The sequence below is a fragment of the Centruroides vittatus genome, unplaced genomic scaffold (genome assembly GCF_030686945.1).
Source record: "Centruroides vittatus isolate TY-2023 unplaced genomic scaffold, ASM3068694v2 contig_549, whole genome shotgun sequence".
Lineage (NCBI taxonomy): Eukaryota > Metazoa > Arthropoda > Arachnida > Scorpiones > Buthidae > Centruroides > Centruroides vittatus.
Window position 1 is genome coordinate 6,369,890 of NW_027122325.1, and position 27,777 is coordinate 6,397,666.

Sequence of the window (27,777 nt, forward strand, 5' to 3'; positions counted from 1 at the left end):
CAAAAGGTGGTCATTATTGATATTAGCTGATGGTCATAATAAAGTGCTCCAACTGTGTAAATACCATTACACATGTCTATTCATAATTAATTTTCCAAGTTTATATTTAATTACCATATTAAACAATGCTACTCATTTTAACTTTGTAAACAATTTTTATTTAATATTGTTATAAAATGAACAAACATAAAAAGACCTTTAAATATACAATCAATATTATTTTATAAAAAAAAATAATTACAAAATTATGTCCTGATTTCTAAATGAAACAAAAAAATATGATTTAACTTAATTACAATGACCAGCAATATTTTCTATTAAATGACTATTGTGATGCAGTTTATAAATGCAATGAATTTTTTGTGGACATCAAGATCTAATACATGCCTCCCATTCCGCCCATTCCTCCCATTCCACCCATGCCAGGCATTTCTTTTTCTTCCTTTGGTAGTTCAACAACAACAGCTTCTGCAGTTGTGAGTAATGAAGCAACACCTGCTGCATCCATCAAGGCTGTTCTTACAACCTAAATCATATATATTTATATATATATATATATATATTTTTTTTTAATAGATTAAAACATACAGGTAAGCCTCCTACAACGCGGCAGATACGCTCCTTGAAAATACCGCGTTGTGGGAAATCGCGTTATAGGAGACACCAACTTAATACAAAAACTGGGACTCAGTTCTAAAAAGAGAAAAACTGCCTTTTATGGTGTAACATTTTCATCATTTTTTAAATTTATGTACATAAAAAGCTTAAATAAAATTCAACATCATATAAAAACTAAAAAGATTATGATTTCAAGTCAAAATCAAAAAGAAACATAATGTTATGCTCACAAATTCAGTCCTCATCGTCACTTATTATAGTTGTTCGAGAATGTTTGACTGGCCTTATTTCAAGATCTGAGCTTGTTTCATCAAGTTCCACTGCACTTATGTGATCCGTTGCGATTTTTCTGTTATGTGAAAGATAATTCGTTTCTAAATACCCTAAACCGCATTGTAAGAAAATTTCCGCATTTTTCCAATCGTGTTGGAGCGAAAACGCGTTGCAAAGGTACCGCATTGTAGGAGGCCTAACTGTATATTATTTATGAATTGATATTTCAAAAGAAATGTATTGAATAAAAATAATAAATTAGTATTTAAAATTTAAATAGGTTTACCTTTGTTGGATCTATTATTCCAGCATCAATCATATTAACGTATTGCCGACAGAGAGCGTCGTAACCGACTTCTTTTGGTGAATCTATAACTTTTTGTACTACTACAGAACCATCCACACCAGCATTTTGAGCAATTTGCATGCATGGGACTTTTAGTGCATTTTGCACAATATCAATTCCTGAAAGGAGGATTTTAGTATATATTTTATTAAATTATTAGATAAATAATAAAGAAAGTTATTTATATTTAAACTTTTCTTAATAAATAAATATAGCACATATTTATAATGTTAAATATAAGAAAAACTTAAAAAAAATATTTTAAAAAGACAATACATTAAAATTTCATTGTTTCATCTTCTCTTCAATATTCAGGAAATAATATTCTTATGATGGAGTCAACCTTTATTTGTAGAGTTCCTATCCACCCAAACATGCAAAATCATTATACAATTTTTCTGTGGAGAGGACAATTTTACCTTACAATTTTAATAGTGCCATAGATGCACAAGGACAACACTTTCACTATTTTCTGTAAGTTTCTGAGCATTTAAAATCAGTCCCAATCATGAAACTTTATTTTAACAATTTTTAAACAGAAATTTCAGATGATGCTGAAAGTGGTGTCCTTGAATCCATACTATTAAAATTGTATTATAAAATTATTAAATTTTCCTGTGGAGAATACAATGTTTTTAAATACAGTCAAACCTGTTTTTATGCGGGGGATAGGGACCGCATTAAAAAAAACGCATTTAAAAAAAAAAAAAAAAAAAAAAATCGCACGAAACTTTACGAATGGCTGTAAAAAATAGTTTTCGCAACACAATTAAAAAAATATTTTTTTTAATGCGGTCAACGGGAACCGCATAAAAAAAGTCTCACAGAAAATAACTCAAAACCGTACGAAACAGAATTTATTGACAACAGATGTCAGCACTTGACTGCATCGTCTGGTCTATCGTCTGTTTTACATATTTTTGTCCAGGTGGTGTTTTGTTGACTTAAAAAGTAAATTATTTCATTTTTCGCATATTCATGCAATAATATTACTATAATAAGTTCATTTATGCTATAATAAGTTTATTTAGCTATAATAAGTCAACGTGAGACATGACGAATCGCACGAGACTAGTCGCCAACTATACCGCACAAATAAAAAATCGCACAAAAAAAACCGCACAACTTAAAAATTCGCATAAAAAAAATCGCACAAATAAAAATCGCACATAAAAAGACCGCATAAAAACAGGTTTGACTGTATTTGGGTAGATGAGAAATTTTATTTATAAGATCAACTATATTTTTATATATATATAAAAATATAGTTGGTGTTTGTTTGTGTGCACAAAAACTATTATATTAAAATGCAAATTGTTTAAAACATTTTCCTGATCAATAAACTATTATTATTATTATTGTAAACAAATAGTCTCTTTGATACAGTTACATATATAGTCTCTATGCTGTACTATAAACATTATATTTACAATAAGGAAAGACAAATAAGTCACAGCAATAAAGAGATTTGTTACAAAAAATACAGTAGAGATAAAAATTTATAATAGAAAACAAGAAATAAATAGGAAAACATTTTTATAAATCTTTCTGATATATCTGCAAATTATAAAAATGATTGATTACTATTAAGAAACATGTTTGGACTTTCTGATGTAGTTGATGTTCATATGATATTGTGACTCTCCCAACACTAGCAGTATCTAAAATGCACATTTTCTTTGTTGACACACAGTGCAAAACATTCACATTTTCTTTGTTTTCAAAACATCTACATGATTCTGATGTTCTATCAATTATATTAGCATGTTTACTCAAGACTTTTCCCATGTGTTGTTTTGTTAAAAATTCTGTATAGAGGTAAATATCAATTTCTCCTATATAAACATCAGCTTGAAATGTATTGAGAGAAATGCACATTCTAAAAAGTTTGAGTATTAAAAATAATTACATTTTATCAGGAAAACATCAACAGAGGAGATATTCTGTGGAATATGCATGTATAGCTATAATATATGTCCTACTTTCAAAATAGGTATTTTAATAATTCTAGAGATAATGTAAACAGTTTTTTATATCTATTATTTATCTAATCACTGTTCATATAAGGTATAAAATAGAGAATTAAACAAATATAATTAATAGTTAAGAGAAAGTCAAAAGATAACATCAGGTCTAATCTGCAGTTCAACATTTAAACTTTGCACCATGTGATTTTAAAGTTGAAACCTGTTTTCTTCATTTGCATAGAAAATATACATTCTCTATCTATTTTTCTCTGTGGAACTGATAAATGTGATAATATCTCAAAAAATTTAATGTAAGTGTACTTTGTGGAACAATGAGATTCACAATGTATGCTTGGACAAAATTCAGGAATGGAAAAATGAAATAATATATTCATATAAGAAGTTAAATTTAAATCACAACAAAAAACTGGAATGAATAAACCCATTAATAAGGTAAATAATCAGATCATAATGATGGAAGAATGAAAAGAATGAATCAGTGCTACTATACTACATATAATATGAATGAAATAATAAAAAGCAAGGCTGCAATTTGTTGGTTTACTTTTCATTGTTTAATTTTTATCATTTCCTTTTTATATGAAGTCTTTCTATGCAGATATGAAAGAAAAAACTAAAAACAACATATGTCTTTAAGAGATTAATGTTATCTTACTATGACAATAACATCTCTCATATCAATTTGAAATTATTTACAAGTTTTTATTCTAAACAAATTTGAAAATTTGTTTTCAAACTTTTAAATACAGGTATTCCTCGAGTTACGTCATTTCGAGTTAAGTCGTTCTCAATTATACGTCGTTTGTCAAAAAAGTATATGGAAAAATAAAAATCAACTTTAAGTCATTTTATTCGACTTTACATCCGTCCGCCACAAATATTGAAGCTGTAACATCACTAGAAAAGCTTTAAAAGCACATAAAATCATATTAAAATATGTACATTTACAGTAAATGTTAATATAATCATCATAAATCCTAGAGAATGAAACATGAAAACAACTGTGTTTCTGTGTTGTCGTCTTATTTAGCGGTCTTTAAGTGCTCATTATTGGCATTTTCCACCGTAGTTCGACTTACGTCATAACTACACAAGTAAATTCGACTTACGTCGCCTCTTCTGGAACCAATTACCGACGTAAGGTGAGGTATACCTGTAGTTTATGAAGTATTTTAGTTTCGCTTATCTATTATAAAATGAGTTTAATGAATACAGTTATCAAAACTTTTGTAAAAAAATGCTCAAATTCTGTTGATAGTATTAATAGCAATATTAATTATTATTTTTCCTGTAATGATGAATGTATCAAATTTATTTTAGGAACTTTTTGTTTATTCAACAATTTTCATTCAAAGGAGAAAAACTATTGTCTATAAATATAGTTTTTTAAATGTCTGTTAAACTGGTAACATAAACTTGTGAAATATCAGTAAAACTGCCAAATGATGTAATTAATAACTTACTACTGCTAATTTAATATTTTTCAAATATGAAGTATATTTATAATCATGTATTCAAAGAAAATGCATTATGGTAAATGTTTAAGAAATTAAATTTTTTATATAATAATATTTGCTTAAATAATTAATTAAAAGTTTAAAAAATCAGAAAAATATATTTCTCATATATTAATAATTCAATTTACCTAATTTCTGATCACCATTTTCAGCTTTGATATCATTAAGGATAGGAAGGCAACGCAATAAAGCAGTTCCTCCACCTGTAACAATTCCTTCTTCTACCGCTGCTTGAGTAGCATTCAAAGCATCATTTACACGATCCTTCTTTTCATTTACTTCAACTTCACTAGATCCTCCTACCTAATAAATGAAAAATTAAATATTTTACATGTATTAAATAAGTCTATAAATTATTAATTTGTTTGCTAAATTATACATATACTCGTGATTCTTATCCGAGACTCTTATTTCAATTTATATTGATATATACTCTAGATTATAAGTGATGAATTTTATATACATCAAATTTCATACATGTATTACAAGTAATATACACCATATTAACATAACACACAGTAAATGTGTTAAATTTGTTGAATTTTTTAAATAATTAAAGATTGCTTTGAATAGTAAAGATTTATTATTATTCTGTTCTCTCTTGCTAATTTTTTTTCATAAATATTTTACCTTTAAGACAGCAACTCCATTAGACAGTCTAGCTTTGCGCTCACTTAATTTCTCTTTTTCATAATCAGAAGTAGTTAGTTCAATTTCATCATTGATCATATCTATTCTTTTTGTAATTTTTTGCTTATCACCCTGAACCTAGAAGTTTGTTGAATAAATATTCTTAAATGTTCATATTATGAAAAAAATATATTAATATGGTTACATTTTTATTATATTGTAATGTCAATTAAATCATTATATATAATTAAAAGCTGTATACAGTTCAAAATTCATTCAGGAATTTTATAAACTTGCCTTTGAAATAATGTTTAGAATGAAATAGATGAATTTTAAGCATTTACCTTTTCACATTTACTTCATCTTATTTAAAATAGAATTAGCATTTGATGGATTTTACAAACAATAAAAGTCTATTAATTTATAAAGTTTATATATTATATATTAAGTTTATAAAATTATATATATACATAATAGCAATAATAATATCTGATTTAGTTAATTATATCATAAAGTGTTTAAAATAGAAAATAATATTAACAAATTATATTAAATTAAAAAGCTATGAATATATAAATAATAATAAAATATACATTATAATATATTCCTTAATAAAATTTAAACAAATTTAAAATTTCTAATTTAAAGTAATAAAATAAAATGCTCTTAATAATCAGATATAAATAATATACAGGTATCCCTTGATTAATGTGTTTAATTAATCCCTCAATGCTACCATGTATATCAAAATCACATTAATCAAATAAGTATCTATGTTAAGTAAAGACGGCTGGTAAAGCCACATTAATTAAAATTGCCACATATATAAAGGGATTGCTGCAATTAATTTAGTGTGTTAATCAAATCCTGCATTAAGCAAGGGATACCTGTACATTTTTGACAAGATGTTAAAGTTTAACAGGAATATGTATAACTTTCTTAGCCATGAAAATGAACTATCACATTTAATAATTAAACAACTTTATAAAGAAAAATAAAATCAAATTTTTTCTCATAATTTTTTACTTGGAATTGATTTAACTTAGATTAATGCTTTAAATAATACATTTTATACAAATTTCCTGATAATTTGAACTGCAAAATTTTTTATACATACAGAGCATTTGTTTTGTCATTTTGTTTTGTTATTTTTCAATATAGAATCTATCAACAGTATTGATTCAATGCACTTTTACAGTTAAAATTTTTTTAAAAAAGTTTTTTCATTTAAAATAATTAATTTTTCTTAATGTATTCCTATTAAAGCATACTAAATTCAAATCTAAACTTTATAAATTAATAGACTTTTATTGTTTGTAATATAAAACTATTTCAAAAATTTTAAATTTAGATATATTCAAAATGATAGCTATAATTTATAAAATACTACTTCATAAGAAATCACAAAAAAGTACATGTCAAATACTTTCAAACCTCCTGGCTTATCATAAGAAGACAACCATTTAACAATATAGCCAAAAGCACAAAATTAAAACTCTATCAAATTTAGAAGTTACAATCTTTCTAAAATTCTATTGAATTGTAAATGCCTGAACAGACAAACTCTGATCATGAAGATAGTGCCACCTTCCACTGTCCACAAAGAAAACAGTTTTTTCTATTTTTCAAGGAAAAAAGTTTTAAATGAATTAAGTACTGGAATAGATGGGATTTAGAAGAGTTTGATCATCAAGATAAATTAACCCATGATCACATGCAGTTTTTTTACAGGATGACATGCATAAGGCAGTGATCTTCCATTGATTTTTCATGCCTAATTATTCTGCAAGTAATTGCCATTCCTTTGAATTTGACAATTCTGAAAACTCCTGTAACATGTCTTCTCTGAATGTTAAAATTTCGATGTGGCTCATTGTTTAATTTATGAAATATTGTTTTGTTTACAGAACCTTTCCTTGACTGAGCTCCCATGGGCTTTGAATGGTTTCCTATAAGCCATTCAAACTTAAAGATAGGATGGTTAATGTAAAATGAGTTCAGCTGGAAATAAATTATGGAAAGACTAAGTTGTATCTCAGAAGAATCAGAAAATAATTTTTCTGTACTTTTCAAGCCCAAAATAAATCTGTGGAAACATTTGAATTGTTGAAAATCATAGTGCCTCAGGCTATCTTACAGATACAAGCATTCAACATTGTACTTGTAGAAAGTTGCAGACCACCAAATCACTCTGTAATGCATAGCTGACAAACATCCATGGAATCATGACTACCTTTGGCAGCAATCATGTAAGACCTCAACACATTTTTAATGACATCAAGTCATCAAAAATGATGTCATAATAGAAAAATATCATGTTATGCATGCAATTATGTAACAATAAAGAAAAATTATACATGATTGCATGTGTAAGGCAGTTTAACACAGATATTTTGAGAACCTGTGATTAGTGAAAAAATTTTTATAGAGATGGATAGCATATAGCATGATATCCATCCCTGTATAAAATTCCATGTATGCTCAATTTGGTGAAAAATACCCACAAGAATCTAGTAGCTGCAAAAAATTGCTGCTACTGCACATGATTGCAAGTTAATGTCAAAGTTGGAAGTGGATTATCAGCAGCTTAGACACAGGTTATGAAACATAGAAAAAGGGAATAGAAGAATTAATAACTGCAGGAAAAGAGTTAAATAAAAAATTTTTTTGGATTATAAGACAGACTTTGCAAGATGACTTTTAATCCTCAGAGGTTTTGAATGCATTTGAGAACACACTATATCTAATGAAGACAGATGTTTTTAACTTTTAATTTCTGATTTATAAAAAGTTTTCCTGTAGAAGTTTAGAAAAATTGTGAATTTTAAAAAAATTGGAACTACCAAACTGAAAGTATTATTTAATGGTTATATCCCTGATGATTAGCCAAGAGGCTTACAAATACGCAGGTCTTAACATGTACTATGCTTTTGTGATTTCTTTATTCAAGCAGTTTGTTTTATGAATTTAGATGCATTGTTAATAAATCTCACTTTTAAATAGTTTAATATCAACTCTAAACATACTTGAAGAATAAGAGTATCGTCCTTAGTAATGACTATTTCTCCAGCTCGACCAAAATCATTTAATTGTATATCTTCTAATTTAGTAAGATTCGCTTCATTGCCAAACACAACTCCACCTGTAGCTATTGCCATGTCTTGTAAAGTACTTTTCCTATTATCACCAAATCCTGGTGCTTTTACAGCTGCAACCTGAAGACCTATTTTTAATCTAAAATAGATAATTTTTTATTTATATGTGTTTGTGTATATATATATATATATACATACATACATACATACATACAGGGAGGGGTGCAAAAGTAAGTATACAGTTGAGAATCTAAGAAATACAATTACCTGTTTAATACTAGAGTACTAAGTGCTTCACCTTCTACATCTTCTGCAATAATAATTAATGGTTTTTTATGTGTATTTGCTAATTCTAAAGCTGGAATTATTGTCTGAACATTTGAAATTTTTTGTTCACTAAATAAAATTAACGCATCATGATATTCAACTTTGGCACCTGAAATAAAAATTTTAAAAAGCCATTATAAACTACTAATGTTGTTATTTTTAAAATTCTATCTTTGTCTTAACATTACTAGATGTTTTTATTATTTAAAGAAATTTAACTATTACAAAAACAAGAAACTATTATGAAAGGACAGAAACAGCAGATTCAAATTCAACGCATATTTAAACTGAAGTTTGGTAGAAAATATATCTGATTTGTAATATTTATTTAACAAATGATTTTATAAATAATACACGCCATGTGAAAATTTAATTTTGAAAAATTCAAATGAGCTAGTTGTAGTATTAGTTATAACTTTGAGTGATTTTTTAATATAAATACCTTTGGGAGTATTGATAAAATAAGGTGATATATAACCTCTATCAAATTTCATGCCTTCAATTACTTCAAGTTCATCATAAAGAGTTTTTCCATCCTGAAGAAAAATATCATTGATCCATTAAAATAAGATTCTAAGATATTTCAGAACTTAATTTGTGAATAGATTTTTAATTTCAAATTATAATTTTATACATAATGAATAGTTAATGTTATGTATATTATTACATATTAACTTTGGGCATTTGATATTATTATTAAAAATTCAAGTTATTGTTGATTAGTTAAAAAGCCTGTTTACTAAAGTTTTAATCAGACTTTTTAACCAATCAAAATATATATTTTTTTAAATTTGATATATGTGTTTCAATATACTAAAAAAGTAATCTATCTTTATTACTAATATAAGTCGTCATTGTAATATACAAATTTTTTAAATTTCACTTAATTATTATAATTTATGCAAGCATATACCCCACAGAAAATTGCTAGACCAAAACCTAAAAACATTGCATAATATTCATATATAATTAGCAAGAAAAGAAAGTTAATTACCTTTACAGTGATGACACCATCCCTTCCAACTTTCTTCATTGCATCAGAAATCAATTCTCCAACCTTTTTATCTCCATTGGCAGAAATTGTTGCTACCTATATTTTAAAAAAATATCTCATACACTGTAATTTTTTAATATCAGTTAATGAATGTTTAAATTAATTATCTGTAATATCATTTCTGTACAGGTGGTCCTCTACTTTTGTACAATTCACTATTTCATACACATTTCGTACTTTCAATTTTTATCGATATATACAGCAAAATGCGTGTACTTTCATAAAATTATCACCCCTTTGAGATATGATTTTGGGCCTTCCTGATCAACGGTTAGAAGGTATTGGTGATAATTTTTCCGAAATTTTATGAATTCCAGGAGTAGATCTGTTCATTAAAACAGCAATTCCCTTAACACTCTGCTTTTAATTTCCATATTCATACAATTTCTTCCATACTAAACTCTCTTCCATGTGGAATTTTGAAAAGTCTTGATTCAATATTTAAATTGCTACTTGACAACAAAATAAAGATGTTATGTGATGTCACTTATTTTTAATTTTGTAATTTTAAGTTTCTTATGCTTCAAATTTTTGCAATTCTGTTTTATTATCTATACTTTTAGGACAGTCAAAAAATATATTTTTGTTGTTAAATTATCAATATAATGATCTTTAATTTTGAAATTATCAAAAATCAGTGTAAAGTAGCTTGCATATACAAATGAAATCATTTACATTTCTCTTAAATTCCTAACAATTCTAAAAAGCACTAAAATGTTGATTATATATACTTTTGGAACACACTGTAAAAACAGATTAACATTATTCCTTGGAGGTAATTTAGCTGGTGATTTTAAATTCAAGCCAATGCAAATTTATCACACAGAAAATCCCAGTGTTGAAAGGAAAAACTAAAAGAATGCTTCAGTCATTTAGAAATCAAATATTAAAGCCTGGGTTACTGCACAGTTTTTTCAAGATTGGTTCTCACATCATTTTGTGTCTTCTGTTAGGAAATAAGGACAATTTACTATTTAAAGCACTATTGCTCTTAGACAATGCTCCTGGACATCCAAAATCTCTAAAATTTACATCTGGGAATTGATGTTGTACTTCTTCCTCCCAGTACCAAAAGTGAAATACAATCCATAAACCAAATGGCGATAGCTACTTTTAAGAATTATTATATGAGAAGATTAATGAATCAAGCAATCAAAGCAATTGACAAGGAAGGTAAACATACATTAAGAAATTTTTTTTTAAATTATACATGGAATGCAATAAATATTATTGGGGACTCATGGGCTGAAATAAAAGGGTCAACAATGAAAAGTTGTTGAAAGAAAATATGTCCACAAATGATGAATGATTCTGTGGACTTTGAAAAAACTCCTGAAGCTATCATAAGTAAAATAGTCAATATAATGAATGAATTAAACTTAAATGTCAACAATGAAGATATTGATGAGTTAATGCAATCTCACTCAGAACCTCTGTCAAATGAAGACTTGATTAAACTACAAGAGATGAATGAAATACAAAATGAAGAACATATCAAGATAACAAACTCATTGTTACAATTTTGACAATCATGAATATAAACAAAGCCTTCATGCATCTTGACAAATTTTTGACCATTATGGAAGACTATGATCCCAATGGAGAGCATATATCTCATGTACGAAGGGTAATAGAAAAAGACACAGCGTGATACAGAACTCTTTATCAAGAAAAGAAAAAGTAATGTACAGTTCAATTACTTCTTGACAAATTCATAAAGAAAACACCAGATACTAATCAATAAAAAATAAATATTTTGAAAACCCTTTTTGATATGTTTTTACACTGCTCTATTTTCATACATTTCAACTTTCATAACATTTCAGAAACTAAGTACAAAAGTAGAGGACTGCCTATATAAATTATATTATAAACTAATTTTCAAAAATAAACTTGCTTTACTTGGAACAGCAACTACAAGATAAAATAGTTCATAGTAGTAATTTCAAGCTAGGACCCATTTTATGAAAACAAATGAAAATCTTATATATTGCATTCAGGATTTACCTCAATAAGTATATTTTTAAACTGGATGCTTTAGAGAGTTTTCTCCCATTTTCAAATGAATAGTCTCAAATGTACTTACAAGTTAGTTAAAAATATATGTAATTATTTGATTTGATAAAAAATGGCTATGACAGTAGAAAATTTACAAAAAAATTCTCAAAAATACTTTACATTATAATACTTTAAAAGTGTTCACATTCTTTGTCCCTTTCACATACCATCGGGAAATAAGTCACACATAGAATTAGCCTTTCTTTTTTAATTGCTTGTGTGTGAAAGGGAAGTATGAGGACACTTTTAAAGTATTGTCTATTCGAGAATTTTTTATTGGGCTGCAATTTGAAAAAATTGTAGATCTATGAATTCCCACTGTTTTCCACCCATCCATCTGTCTTTCCTTAATCTCGAGAATGGAGTTAGATAGATGAAAGACAAGACTAGATATGTTAAGATTAGAGGCAGAAGGCCCAGATTAACTATATATGAAGCAAACAACACACAATCAATTAGAAATTTAAAACTGCAACTTCTAATTTAAAATCAATACAGTTTTAGAATATCTTTACATATAAGTCATTATATCTTATTCAATAATATTAATATGCAAGTGATAATCAACCAATTAATTAAATTAATGAAAACATTAATTAATAGAAAAATATATTATATACCTGAGCTATCTCTTCTGGTGTTGTTACTTGTTTTGATAATAATTTAAGATGTTCTACTACTTTATCTACAGCTAGCATTACACCTGAAATTTAAAAATTTCTAAACTTAGAAATTGTTTTTGTTATGCTTTATTTAATATTAGTATTACACAAACACAAAATCTGCACTCAAAATTTACGCTGATTTAAATTATAGCGGCATTTCATTGATTCGTATATAACGGGTGGGCAAGCAAGAGTCCAGTGGGAGCCGAAATGTAGGTTTTGCAAAATGCATGGGAGCCGCAGTTCTGTACTGTCGTGGCAGATAGTATGGTAAGGCGCGTGATTTTATTATATAATATGAATATAATATAAAACAAATATTGAATTTGTTTAATAAACATATTTTCAGAAAATTATAAAAATAAAATTGTAAAAATAATAATAAAAAACAGAAATTAACACTTTCAGCAAGAGCCGCATGTAACTCAAAAAGAGCCACATTTGCCCATGCTGGTATATAATATGTTTATTTATGAACACGAACTGATCAGAAAAAAGTGGAAAAAAAATGTACTTTCTTGAAATCTATGTTTGTTTGGTGCAATTTTGGAAAAAATATAACATCATGGATGCCATAGGAAATATTGACTTTGCTTGGCAAGAATTAACTGATAAATACACGAATGAAATGTGGAAGAAATTATGGCTGAAGATAGGCTCTTCTCGTTGAGAATTCTTGGATATCGCCGTATTGTTAGGTTGACCAAAGTCAACCTAATCGATACAGCAGGACTAGGAGTTGTAGATAAGCAGGATATTGAGGAGTTACTGCAGGTTTCTGGTGAAAGCCTTACCGACAACGACCTTCAAAAACAGGCAGAACAAAGAATTCATCTGGAAAATAAAGATTCTGAAAACGAAGAACCCAAAAAATTTCTATACAGATTTCTTTAGTAATGATAACTGAAATTGTTGATCAAACTGTAGTGAATGATCCAGATTTTGAAAGGAGTGCAAAAGCAAAACAAGGCATTTTGGATGCGATCTTCTGCTACTAACATTTGCTTAAGGAAAGAAAAAGCGACAAATGAAACTTCACGACTTTATTGCAAAAACAAAAATTTCAGAAAAGTCAGGACCTTCATCACAAAAAATGAACTTTACATTTCTGTGTGCATATGTTTATGTTATTTAACATATATTATTATACAAATTAATATAAAAATAACTTAAAATTAAAATAAAATTTGTTTATTTTTGGTCACATGTTCCCTATCCCTATTTACTCTACGTTAAAATGACCCCGTTTAATGCTGTTTCGTTTAGCGCTTTGTCATCTAGGAATGCATCCCCCACGTTAAGTGGGGGATGCATTCCTAGTGCATTCTGTCTGTCTATGTGTTTGTCCTTCATGCATTACTACACCATTTATCCGATTGTCATGAAACTTTGGGAAGTTGTTTAATACACTCCCGTGAAGGTTTGTGGCATATGTGAAGACCACCATTCCCCCCTTCCAAAAATATCTTTATATATGGATTAAGGCTGTTATGTCCAACAGATGGCGCTAACTCTGACGACCTAAGTTTGCTTTTCTGTGAGGCATTATGCTTTTCTGTGAGAATGGACTAAAGCAGATCATTTTCTATCTATCTATATAAATAAAATATAATGTGTTTGTTCCTACTGATTCCTTGGAAATTTTGACACAACGTTGCATTCGAATACGCATGTGTTTTTATATAATATACATGCCAAATTTCCCCTACTGGGGGGAGATGGATGGGATTAAGGCTTACCGTGAAGAACTTGGCCTCTATTATACTATTTTAGATGCGGTTTTTTGCGTTTTTAATTGCGTTTTAATAAGTATACACTAAAAAGGGATTTTTTGATATTTCCTTGCGGGGGAGAGGGACAGGATTAAGGCTTACTGTAAAGAACTCAGCTTTTATTATACTACAGTAGAGTGTTGATAAGTGGAACGTCGGTAAGTGGAATGGCCGGAAAGTGGAACGATTTTCAGTCGGACTGTGTCGTGCTGAATCGAATGTTTTTGATACTAAATTTACTTCTAAAGTATAATTTTCATGTTTTTTATATTCTTTAATATATTTATTTTGTTTGTACAAAATGCAGAAATAATTTTTAACGATACGATAGCCTCAATGATTATTATAAAAATTTCCGTTAGGCTTAAAATCGACGAAAATTCAACACGAAGCGACACGCAACGGAGAAAAATTCAACAGGAAGCGATACGCAATGGAGAAAAATTTGAACATCGGACAGGTTAATGTATTTTTTCGTACAAAGTCGGAAACTGGAACAAATCATTAACTGGAAGGACCCCAGTCCCCAATTGGTTCCACTTATCGACGCTCTACTGTATTTTAGATGCGTTTTTGATTGCGTTTTAATAGGGCACGTCAAGAGAATGTATACTAAGAAGGGATTTTTTGAAATTCCCCCCATGAGGGAAGTGTTATACATTTATAATAGATACATTTTGTGGCCGCGTTACACAACAACGCGTGGCCGGGTCAGCTAGTTTTCAATAAAATAAAGTACCTACTGTTCTCCTAGCAATTTGTATTAATGCAAGTTGAACTTATTATTAATTCCAGAGTATGCAAATTAAAATAAAAATCTGTTTTTTGACAGAAAATAATATTTACAAAGTCACAAATAAAAATAAAAAAGTAAATGGAAATTTATATAAATTTTAAACTGTATAACAATTTATGTCACATCTCAAAAATATATCAAAATATTATTAAAATAAAGAAAATCTAAAACTAACTTTATTAATTGTAATAGACAACAATAAAACTATTTCTTGATCACAATTCATTTTATTTTATTTTATTTTATTTTAAATTTATATTATATAATAATAATTATTAATATTATATAATTTAAATTTCTTTATTTTGCAAGCTTAATTTCTAATAGCAAAATTTTTCCATACAATGAATTATAATATTCATTGCAGGCTATATATCAAATCAATAAAACTTCATTCACTTACCTCTTCGAATTTCAATTGGATTAGCTCCTTTGCTAATATTTGCAAATCCTTCTTTTGCAATTGCTCTTGCAAGCACTGTAGCAGTTGTAGTTCCATCTCCTGCTTCTTCATTTGTATTATTTGCAACATCCTGCACTAATTTAGCTCCTATATTTTGAAATTTATCTTTTAATTCAATTGCTTTAGCTACAGTTACTCCATCTTTTGTAATCTTTGGACCACCGAAACTTTGTTCAAGAATAACATTTCTTCCCTATATTTTTAAACAATTTCATTTAATCCTTTTAATATTCATTTACAAATAAATAGTAAATAAATGTATTCAAAAATATACTTTTAACATAAATTAATCAAAAAACCTACTGCATTTCCTTGATTAAAATCCAGAATTTAAATAAACCCTGGAAATAAAGGTGCTGTTAAAAATAAATCCCAGCCTCAAATAAATCCTGAGTTGAAAAGAATGGGAAATATGTTAAAGTGCTGCATTGTATAGGGTAATACAATTTACAGTGTAAGCAGTTTAACTAAAATTTTACCTCTTCAAACTGTTTCGAGTCAGACTGAATTTTCTATACCAAAGGTTCACAGAAATATTTTTTGAAAAAAAATTATAAATATTGTTGAATATTAAGCATGGGAAAGTCACAATTAAGTTTATTAGTTGACAGTTTATCAGACAAAGATAATTAAGAAAATTCAAAACTGAAAAGAGATAATGAGTAGTCAAGATCTTGATTCCTATAACATTGAAGCAGACAGAAATGACAACGTAATAACTGAATTGGAAGATGCTGAATCAAGTTAACTATGAAAACAGTGATTACTTCAAATGTAGCTGTAGCCCATATAGTCAATAAATGATTTTGATAGTTCAGAAAATGCTTGAGTAATTAAGGTATTCAATTTTTTTCTTTCATTTTTATCCATTAATTTCCTGTTGCAAGGTAATAAACCTTAGTCTTGAAAAATCCCAAGTCTTCAAATAAACTCTGGAGATACATTTTTTTTAAAATAAACCTCCTGGAGTTTAATCAAGGAAATACAGTATCTTTAAAACATTTATTATATATATATATATATTATACTACTACAAAATATATATCAAATAAATCATAATTATATTGCAATTTTTTTTATTATTAATTAATTACATATTTTTTATTTTTCTTCATTCTAATAAATATTTTAATAATTCAATAACTATCAAAATACAATACTCTCTATTTAAAACAGTCCATCTCGAAAACAAAAAGCCGCCTAAATAGAAAAGTAATCTCAGAATAGAACAATTTAAAATACAGTTATAAACCAGAAACCTGTCTAATATAAAAATGGAGGAATTTTTGGATATCAACTGCATAGCAAAACTGTAGAATAGAACTTTTTAATGTAACAGCAGCTAAATTCTAAATTATAATTGATAATATAATCTGAATGCTCAAATCAGAGTCAACTCTCCATACACATCTACCATTTTTTTCTTTGTTATGACTGTACTTTCACTGTCTGGAAAGTAATAATAACACTGCAATATTGCTGTCTTCCTACCTCTCTGGAAAATTTAACTCATACTCTAAGAGTAACAAATATTTAAAAATTAGACACTACTTTTTAGAGAAAATTTCATATATTTGAACAATCTAAAAAAGTAATTATGAAAAATAAATTACAATTTATTCCCATTTTTTCATAAATAAAAGTTGTAAGTGATTACAGCAAAACCTTTCAGAATGAAATACTTCCATTCTCTTCATATTAGCTAGACAAAAAAAAAAAGCAATCACTGCCACCAGCCAAAATTCAATACTTTACTATTGGCTTTAGAAATAACAAAGATTAATTTATAAGAAACATTATTCTCATTGACAGTAAGAGAGTAATTTCTGAATAAAAATTGAAAACTTCATGCAAAGTGTAGTTTCCACTTGCAGGAATATTGTGACAATAATACAGAAATAGAAAACTGAAAACTTCTGTGTACATATTAATTCTATTTTACCTTAATGTAGAATATTCCCTTGTGAGAAACAGCAGTTTAGGATAACAACTATTATTGGTGCCATGGGAAAGACATCAGAATTCCAAATGGATAGAGGTATATATATTTTTATGATTGATACTATGATTGCTGTGATACAATGAAAAATACTATGATCAATAGTAAATTATTCAATCATATAATGTCTCATACTTCATTTCCTTCCATGTGCACTTTTTAAAACTTAAATATTAAAAAAATATATATTTCCAAGTATTTATGTTTCATCATTAGCAGCTGTTTTGTGTAATTTTTTGATGTACCATTTTAATCTACTGACATTTTGTTTCTGTATACAACAGAAAAATTAAACATTTTTAACTCAATTCTCTAAATCAAAGCAAAAGTTTTTGTTTCCTCGTTACTTTTCCATAGTATTTCCATAAGTGAGACTACAGCTTTAGCCTGCCTGATTAAAAAATTAAGTACTGACTAGCAAGTGGTACATCCTCAGAGATTGGGAAGTTAAAAAACATTAAAAAACACATTGTAGATATGTTTTTCCCTTCTGTAAACCCCATTCTGTATATGATGTTTTCAATATTTCTGAAACAAAATACATATAAAAAACAATAAGTTAGAGGATATCTATATAGGAGAAGCAGTTCTAAATATGTGTTATAATACTTTTTCATCATTTCTTTTATTCTGGATTAACAAAAACAATTCTGTATAAAATAAAAATCTGCCAAAACAAAAAATTCAAGCCAGTGCCACCATTGCATTCCATTTGAAACAGAATTTAATGTATAAATATTAATCTACATCAGTGGTTCCCAAAGTGGGTGCTGAATAAATCTAGGGGATGAAAAGAAGTAAGGAGAACACTAGAGACAGGACCAAATGGTGACTATAGGCAAGGGTTCGAATCACTGACATCTCCCTTTCCTCCATAAAAGCATGTAAGAAGGTGCATTGCATTTAATGGTTTCCATATGTTGACAACAATGTACAATAAGGACACTGAGGGTTGTAGAAAAGCTTTTCTAAGAATATTTCCAAGCCTTTCTCACACAAGGGAACATTGAATATAAGTTTATGGAACCAAGGGGATGGGGTTCATAAAAATTTGGGAATCACTGATCTAAACAGTCTGAAATTCTGTGATTTAAATTTAATAAAGTAGATAAATAAAATATATATCGAGCATGAGTACAGAATAAATTTTTATTGCATTACATAAAACTTTTGTAGTTTTTTTTTTATGATTAAGATTATATCTAAAAGCTATAGAAATTTTTCATGGTGCAAGATGTCACAGCTGAAGAGAGACAGAATCATAAAGCATTTTATATAGAAATATTAGATATAATTAATAAGGGTGAAAAATTTCATTGGAGAAAATGATAAGTTACATTTAGATGGTGTGGTGAATACTCACAACTGTAAAATTTAGGATTCTGAAAATCCCCATACTTATGTGGAACATGATCAAGAATGCCAAAAAGTTAATATATTTATTTTCTCAGTTAACAGAAAGTGTAAGGCCCTTCTTTTTCCTTTAGAGCCATGGATCTCAATCCATGGTCCACGGAACACAGGTGCCCCATGAAACACTTCAAGTGTTCCATGAAAAAAATCAAATATACAATTAAAAATTATTGCAAAAGAAAAATCAATACAATGTAAAATAATTTTTGTATGGGAATATAATCAGCAAATGCCAATGATGTCATATACTAGACCAAGTGTGCTCTTGATTTCAAAAAGGCCTGCCACCCCTGCTTTAAAGCTTACGTATTTTGAGTGTTCCGCAGAAAAAAAATGTCAAAGTTCAGTGTTTCCCAACTTCAAATAGATTGAGAATCATGTCTTTAGAGGACTATTATCAATACAATGTATCTAGACATGCACAAATATTTCTTATCCCCTATCTTTAATAAAATTATCAAAGAAAATATGCATTAGTTTCTAGCAAAACAGAACATCCCACATTATTATGGTAATGAGTACAACATCCTCAAAATAATTTCCCAAAGTGGTGGATAGAACTGATCTAATAACATAGCCAGTTCATTCTCCAGATTTGAGTTCTCCAAACCTATTGTTATTATTCAATAACAATCATAACAAGAAAAGTTCAAACAAATATTTCTGTAAATACTAAGAAAAAACAACTTTACAATATTTAATCAGTGATTAAATTATTTTAATTTACTTAAAAACATGAACTTAAATTTTGTCAGATAAGATTTATTTCATTATACCTTTGGACCCATTGTAACAGCAACAGCATCTGCAAGAACATCAACTCCTTGAAGCATTACTGCTCGAACATCTGGACCAAATTTTAAATCTTTAGCATAATTTCTTTTTAATGATTTATTTAAACATTGAGTTACTGAAGATCTCAAAATTGATGGAAGTCGATACATTTTCTGAAATGTAATTATGCACTTATTAAATATGAATGTAGATTATGAAATATAATGCAATAATATAAACATTATGTAAATTATGTAAAATTAAATTCAAGAAGTTTAGAGCTAGAAATTTTACTTATCATTTCAATAATTTTTTATTACTAGAAAATATTAGCACTATTTAACTTTAACTATATATACCTCTAGCATCTGAAATACTAGCAAGTGTGCAGCACAATCACATCACTAATGTACACTAAAAAACTTCACACTTTCTTTTTCCAGCTAATTTATTGTATCCGTGCTAACATTTTTGGACATCTTTAACCCCCATCACCGGGCAACCATACATAGAATAACATAAATTAAAATTTCATGAACCTGAACCATTATGTTTAAACTTTTGAAATGAAGTGTTCTTTTTGGAATTTTAGTCGTGTTATCCTATGTGTGGTTTGCCTAATGATGCGATTTAAAGATGTCTGAAAACATTAGCATGGAAACAATAAATTTGCCAGAAAAAGAAGGTTTGAAGTGTTTTAGTTTAACAAAATCCAGTTGGAATCTGTGGTACTAATATATACATGTTATAGTCTCAATTAAATTCCTTATATATTTCAATGTGGATTGTATTTACTTTTGTAAGTATTAAGTTAAGTAGGAAAGTATTTAATATATGTATAACCACTCTCAAAATATATGCAGATTACAAAAACTTTTAAATAAAAATGTTCTGCGTACTTAGTACTTAAAATCATTGATTAAATCTTCGATAGGTGACTGGGAAAAATTCCAGTTTGCTGGAATGCAGAGTTAGACTTGTATGTATGTGTATGTATGTATATATATATATAAAATATTAATATTTTTTCCATTGTGTTCAGGAGATCTTTAAAAAATATTTCTGACTTAAATTCATATAATCATTGTAATATTCCATTTTTAAGATATATTAGCCAATTTAACAATATATATATATTAGCATAGCATCCTAAATGCAGTAAGACTAATATTTCAAATACAAAAAAAATGTCTAGTTATAATAGACTAGCATCCCTGTTGCAGCCTGGCACACTCTTATATACATATAGAACTTCGAAAATTTGAACTATTTGTTCATTAATTATTTTTGAGTGATCAATGTGTAGTATTGCAAAATATAAAAAAATAAAATCATAAAACTTCTGAATAAGTTATATTTTGAGTTTTGTCACCTGTTGGTATCAAAATTATTTGATTGTTATGATTTCCAGTTCTGGAAAGTCCTACATACAATTGGCCATGGGAGAAACTCTCCATATGAAGATCCACTCTGTATTGGAATGTTTGGCCTTGCGATTTGTTAATTGTAATAGCAAAAGAAACTTTAATTGGAAATTGTAAATGTTTAAATTGAAATGGTAGATCTGTAAGAATCATTGGGATTCTAGGAATAAATGCAATTTCCCCAGTCGCTGGTCCAGTGAGAATTATAGCTTCAATGATATTGTCATGCATAGCTATAATTTGTAACCTGGTACCATTACAAAGATTGGGAGGTTGAACATTACATAACATAATTGGAGAACCAATTTTTAATTTTAATTTATGTGGTGGGAATCCAGATGGGCTGAGACCATTAAAAAACTCTTGTGGATAATGGACTGCATCATCAGTGCTTAAAACTGTATCAATTGATAGATAATCTCAGCTGTTACCATTGACTTTTTCAAGAATAATGTTATTTATTTCTTCTGCCGTTATATTTCTAGGTGAAATTATGGCCCTTACACCAACCAAAGATACGGTTTATTCAATAAATCTGAAATATCGGGACAAATTTCAAAAAATCAAATCATTGACTGTACTCACTCTTACTTATGTTTTCACTGACAGTTATGTAGCCATTTTCATTGTCTACTGTTCCATCATCAATTTTCAGTAACTGTTTCGGAAATGCAGGGTCACTTCCCGCAAAATGAGCTTTCATGTTCGTTCGCAAATAGAGTTTTTTGAAACTGTTCCAGATTTCATGTATTTGGAACAGTTTCAAAAAACTCTATTTAAGCATGCCTTTATTGTATCAGCTCTCGTACCTTTTGGAATCACAGGTAAAGTCTGCTGAAAATCTCCGGCGAAAACAAAGGTTATACTACCCATTAGTTTATTATTTGATCTAAAATCCTGTAAAGATCGATCAACAGCTTCAATATGACAAATATAATAGTAAACTTCAATAAACGGACTTTTCTCTATAACAGAAAGTACTAATTCATGTGTCGCCATCTAGTGAAGAGAGAGACAAATAGACAGACAAAAATCCATTGCAGTTTTATTTAATTAATAAAAAATCTGTAGGTTTTGATTAGTGGTAAACATTTTGGGAATCATAAAGATGCTAGTTTTTGATAACAATTGGTTCAGTAGTTTTCATGGTTAGTGGTCACAAATGAAAAATATGTTGTCTCTTTATATAGTATTAATAGTATAGATATAGATATGTCAAGGAAGTATTGCTTCTAAATCAATAGTTAAAAAGTTAAAAATAATATATAAATAATTTACAACAATTAATATATCATAAAATAATAATAAATGATTAAATAAGTAATAAATGAGCAATTATTTTATTGTGACATTGTCACAATGCCAAGCTGCAATTTTTTACCATATTTTTTATTTATTTCATTTGAAATATACACTCTCCACCTCAAATTAGTACTGTAGTGTCTTGCCTCTGTACATCATACTTTTCTGTTAGCAATGGAGTCATGCCAGTCATCTATTAACTGCTTTCAAGGGAAAAGTTTTGAATCAAAATAACTTGACTTCTGGTGTACATCAGAAGTTCTTATATAGTTAATCGGGGTCTCTTGCCCCTAAGGTTTCTATATCTGGTCTCCTCTTTCATCTATCTAACTCCATTCTAGATATTAAGGAAAGAATGATGGATGGACAACAGTGGGAATTTATAGGTCTACAAGTTTTTCAAATTGCAGCCCAATAATTTTCTTGTAATTGTCATGTTTGTAATAGATAGTTTGCAGAGCACTATTGCTCCTGGAAGTTAGTTGAGAAACATTGCTCTGTAAAACAGTCTTGAATACTTTGATAAAAAGTTAAAACTGATTTAAATTTTTTCAAACAGGGTTACCAAATTACTATGTTTGAATTGATATTTCTTATGAGTTGAATATTCTCATATAAATACTTAAAGACAATTATATATATTAATAATGATTTAAAAAATTGACCAATGTACACTGTAAGATTACCAAAGTTTTTTTAATAAATCAAATATACAAATTAAACTTAATGATATTACAGTTAATTTTAAAATGATTAATTTCATGTAAATATTATGTATTAAACGCTTGTTACCGAAATTAAAGGTTAAGTAATGGTGTTCATTTGTACCAATAATTAAACTAGAAGATATTGTTATAAATATAATGCACAGTAAAATACTATAAAATATTTTCATTAGTTTGAAATATTATTGTACTTGCTTCAGCTTTTGAGGGGTGGGGAATTGGTGAGGTCAAGTGGGAGAGGGTGATGGAAACAATGATCTTAGTAACTAAAATGTACATTTATTGACCACAGTATTTACAATAATGAAACTATAAAACACAAAAAATTGCTCGGGCTAAAGTTAACAGGAGTGGGACCCAGACACGTTTGTCTCATAGACAATATATCTTTGCCACTTTGCCAACCTGAACCATTGGGTTAATATTACCTTAGGTAGCCAAGATGGCGGCTCGTCTCTGATTCCAGCAAGGAAACAGTGGGATGCACGTTCTAACCTAACCTAACCTATTCTAATAAATTACCATAATTATTAGCAACCAAATTATTAGAATAGGTTAGGTTAGGTTAGAACGTGCGTCCCACTGTTTTCCTTGCTGGAATCAGAGACGAGCCGCTATCTTGGCTACCTAAGGTAACATTAACCAATTGTTAAAATACTCGAATTTTTAACGATCGGTAATTTCTTCACAATTACTGATATAATTCCCATTTAACATTAAACCAAGATACTTTATACATTTTAATTTGCACGATATAAATCACTGCGAAAAACTTCCAAGGCTTTTCTTAAAACGTGCTTTTAGTAGAATGAAACGCTCAATGGCGTTTCACTTAAATGAAAAAATTAATTATTCAATACAAAATAGGCATTTGCTCACTTTATAATCGATAGTTCATTATTAATAATGAAAATAAATTATATAATATTTGCGATCTGATCGTTTTACCTTAAATTAAAATCCACAACACGTGCTCATCCGAACACCGGCAGGACAAATTTCGAAACCACCACGGTACCCAAGCGGCAACTTCCTATAAAAATTTTACATTTAAAATAACTTCAGGATACGAATCAAATATATAATCTTTAAACCTTATAATTAAATGCATTTAAAATTTAATTTAGAGATAATTTTTTAAAAATATAATGTAAAATATTTTTAATGTTTAAATTTTTCCGAACGAATGACTATGGTCAACTTACCGCCCTGGGGATCCAGGATCTAATCCGGGAGGACGAAAAACCCCGTAAATTTTTCGTGTGCGGTCTTTTTTTAATAATTTTCCTCTTGTGGGCACTAAGAGAGCATCTTTTTAGCAAGACCATTATGGATTCGGTCACAATGGGGCGGACGGGTAGTGAGTACGGGGCAGCGCCGTAACTAGCCTTTTATGCGCCCGGTGAAAGCATCTGTAACTATGCCCTAAAATTATGACCCAAAACTTGATCCAGGTCATTTCTGCGCCCCCCCCAAAGTCTACGCCCTGTGCCTGGGCACCGCTGTCACCACCCTAGTTACGGCACTGGTACGGGGCCCGATTTATCCGAATGGATCACCCCCTGAAAAATTCCTGGGGATTTTTCGACTCTTCTGATTCGATCCCGGGTCCCCCAGGGCTGAAGGCTGCCACGTTAACCGCTCGGCCATCTTTCGTGTGCGGTCTTTTCCGATTATATCACAACCCGGCCGCTCCAATGTTGGCCTGAAAGCACGGGATGACTCCCTGTACATAAAAATACTTGAATTTTTTGGTAAGGCGCAAGAATGCAAAAAAGTTTAGAGCCATTCATTTACGATACAATGTCCTTCGTCAATCCAATTATTATATAGCTGATGCTGCTAATGATTAAATAAAATACTACAAGCTGAATTATCAAAAAATAAATAATGTAATTTTATTTTACATTGATGATTAGAGAATAGAAATGATTCCTCAACAGAGCGAACATAGTTCTAAATGAAATAGTTGTTGTATTTTAACATTTCTCTGCTCTTTACAACATTATATAAAATAGTAATCAGGAAATTCCAATAATGGAATGTTCGTTCAATCCTGAAAAAGACCTTCAGGGTAGGTCGAAAACGTTAAAATGGTGATAATTTTGACAACTGCTAGACTAATTTTTGAGTATAATGAGATTTTATTTAATAAGTCGTCCAGTTAAAATTTGAAAAAATGTTTAATTAACCAAGTTGGATACCTTAAATGTAATTATTTTCTTGCTTCGTATAAAATGATTTTGAAATTTGAATTTGTCATTTCTTTTGCTAAATATACGGAACAAGTGGCCGTCCCGACAAAATTTGCCGAGACACCGGGACATTTCTTTTAAAAAGGGGAACAATTTCGTATATAATAATTGCTTTTTAAATTCTACATTTGGTAATGTTTATTAAATTTCAGGGTAGGAAAGATGATAAGGGTGGGGCCATTCCCTAAAACATTATTAAAATGCATTGTCATCAGACTTGATAAGAAGTATATTTGAATTGCAAGATTTGAAGACGATACAAAGCAAGTTAAATAAAAGCGTTTTAAAAAGAGTATATAGTTCATATTTATTAGTCGTGACTTCATTTTATGCACAATTACATAAAATTATAATAAATTTCAGCTTAATTATTTTATTCAAAAGTTAAATGTGGACTTAACTAAGACATAAAAATAAGGAAATCAACTAGTTCAGTCGGTTCACTGTTTCGGACAATCACATTATTGAATCGATTTACTCGAGAGTGATTCAACACTGATTTAACAGTATCAAAATATCAGTCCTATTTTCTAAACGAGCGGTATTAGGTCTTAAGATTTTTGGAAAATATAATAGCGAGGTCGAGGCCAAAGTTTTAAACGCGAAAACGTGTACGTCGGACGTTCGGCGCCACTTTCCTGTAAGCCTAGAAGTTTGACATTGGCGTTTGGAATGTCGAGCATGATTCCACTGACTTTCCAAACGCTATTGTCAAACTTCTAGGCTTACAGGAAAGCGGCGCTCAACGTCCGACGTACTGTTTTCGCGTTTAAAACTTCGGCCTCAACCTCGCTAATATCATGCGAGATAGATACGTCATTCTTCTATAAGACAACGAAGGTCGAACGTAGGTTAAGTTTCGTTTGTGTGAAATGGTCGTCATAATGTGATTCTGTTCAGACAGTTTTTTTTTATGAAACTATTTCTTAAACACACGATCGGCGATTTTATAAATATATAAAATTATTAATATTTATAAATATTTATAATAATAAAATAATGTAAAAGATAAGAGTTTTTTTCGAAGAAATTTTTATCTTAAAACCGATGGAGTCAGATAAAATCATTCTTTTTCTTATTTGTACTATATATGTTAGTACACGGAAAATTAATCTAGGAGTTTCGGTTTCGGTTTCGGTTTCAATCGGAACGGACACCTTTCTTTGCCTCCGCTTTGAATTTGGTTATTTGCGTTTCCAGCCCGCTGACCTAGCACGCGTTCGACGGCCAGAAGTGTTAGTTTTTTCCTCGCTTCCGTCCCCGCCCCCGTGATAGTTAGTGCAGGTAGGAGTTTTCTTTTCTTTTTTGGCTTTCACTCAGCGTGGAGGTCTCGCAGGCCTCGGGAGAGGAGCCGACACCGCCGGCCGCTGTGCCGAGCCCCGTCCTCGCCGATTTTCGCCTCTTTTCTCCGCTTTCAGAGCTGGACAAACTTAGATCCATTCGTCCAGATCTTCCCCGGACCATCTTTATACCGTCTTTTTGGAGGGACATGATCCCCTCCATCGCCTACGTCCGGCAGACTTGCACGCGGCGCTCCAACCGCACTTCCTCCACCCAGACCTTCTCACAGACGTCAGATTCTCCCGAGGGGGTTTTCTCATCCTGAAGACACGGAACTCCCACACCACTGAGGCAGCCCTCCAAATCGACACCCTCGCCGGATCCCCAGTTTGCAGTCGATTGGCCCCAGACTCAGCCCTCACGGCATACCTCCTTCGGGGGGTCGACCCCTCGATAACAGTACAAGAGATTTACGAGGCCCTCACAGCGGCTGATCACCTGGTCATCGAAATTCGCCCTTTCACGCGAACTGAGAACACCATTACCCTCCCAAGTCCCACCGTCTACGTGTTGGTGGCCAGAGCTGCCCCGATTAACTACATGACAATATTTTATCAGCGCTACCCATGTACGCACTACATCCGCTGGCCGCGCATGTGTGGACGTTGTCTATCCTTCGGTCACTCTGCCCGCACTTGCCGGGGACGCCGCCGTTGTCCCAACTGTGGGGCTGACCACGACCCAACCAACTGTACCACCACCGACAGAGGGTGCATGCGCTGTGGAAGGAAACACAGCGTCGACTCCCCAAACTGCCCGATCTTCCGCCATGAAGCACAACTTCTAAAATTCAGCGCCCTCCAGCACGTTTCATACGCTGAGGCAAAGCGAACCCAACATGCCCCCCCCTTGCACCTTCGCTCAGGCGGTAACCGCCGCCACCAAAAATGCGCAAGAGGTTGGTGGCCAGCCCCTCGCCGGCTTCGCGATACAACCAGCTCC

General features: G+C 30.0%; 1 protein-coding gene across 1 annotated transcript; it reads right to left on the reverse strand.

Moving 5' to 3' along the window:
* On the reverse strand, positions 1 to 24,274 carry LOC136978751 (heat shock protein 60A-like). Its single transcript, XM_067274555.1, has 12 exons — positions 24,188 to 24,274; positions 19,791 to 19,961; positions 15,543 to 15,795; positions 12,527 to 12,609; positions 9,789 to 9,884; positions 9,237 to 9,330; positions 8,735 to 8,903; positions 8,399 to 8,606; positions 5,373 to 5,510; positions 4,871 to 5,045; positions 1,178 to 1,356; positions 1 to 526 (listed from the first exon to the last, which is right to left on the reverse strand). The coding sequence occupies exons 2-12, from the start codon at positions 19,956 to 19,958 to the stop codon at positions 377 to 379; spliced, it is 1,713 nt and encodes a 570-aa protein (XP_067130656.1). The 5' UTR covers positions 19,959 to 19,961; positions 24,188 to 24,274; the 3' UTR covers positions 1 to 376.
* Between the last annotated feature and the right edge of the window lie 3,503 nt (positions 24,275 to 27,777).

Bases quoted from the DNA above. Each gene is read 5' to 3' on its own strand.
- LOC136978751 (XM_067274555.1), bottom strand. From the start codon at position 19,958: ATGTATCGACTTCCATCAATTTTGAGATCTTCAGTAACTCAATGTTTA. The intron at 15,796-19,790 runs GTATAATGAAAT...TTAAAAATATAG, and splicing joins CTGTTACAATGGGTCCAAAG to GGAAGAAATGTTATTCTTGA. The intron at 9,331-9,788 runs GTAATTAACTTT...ATTTTTCTTCAG, and splicing joins ATGGTGTCATCACTGTAAAG to GATGGAAAAACTCTTTATGA.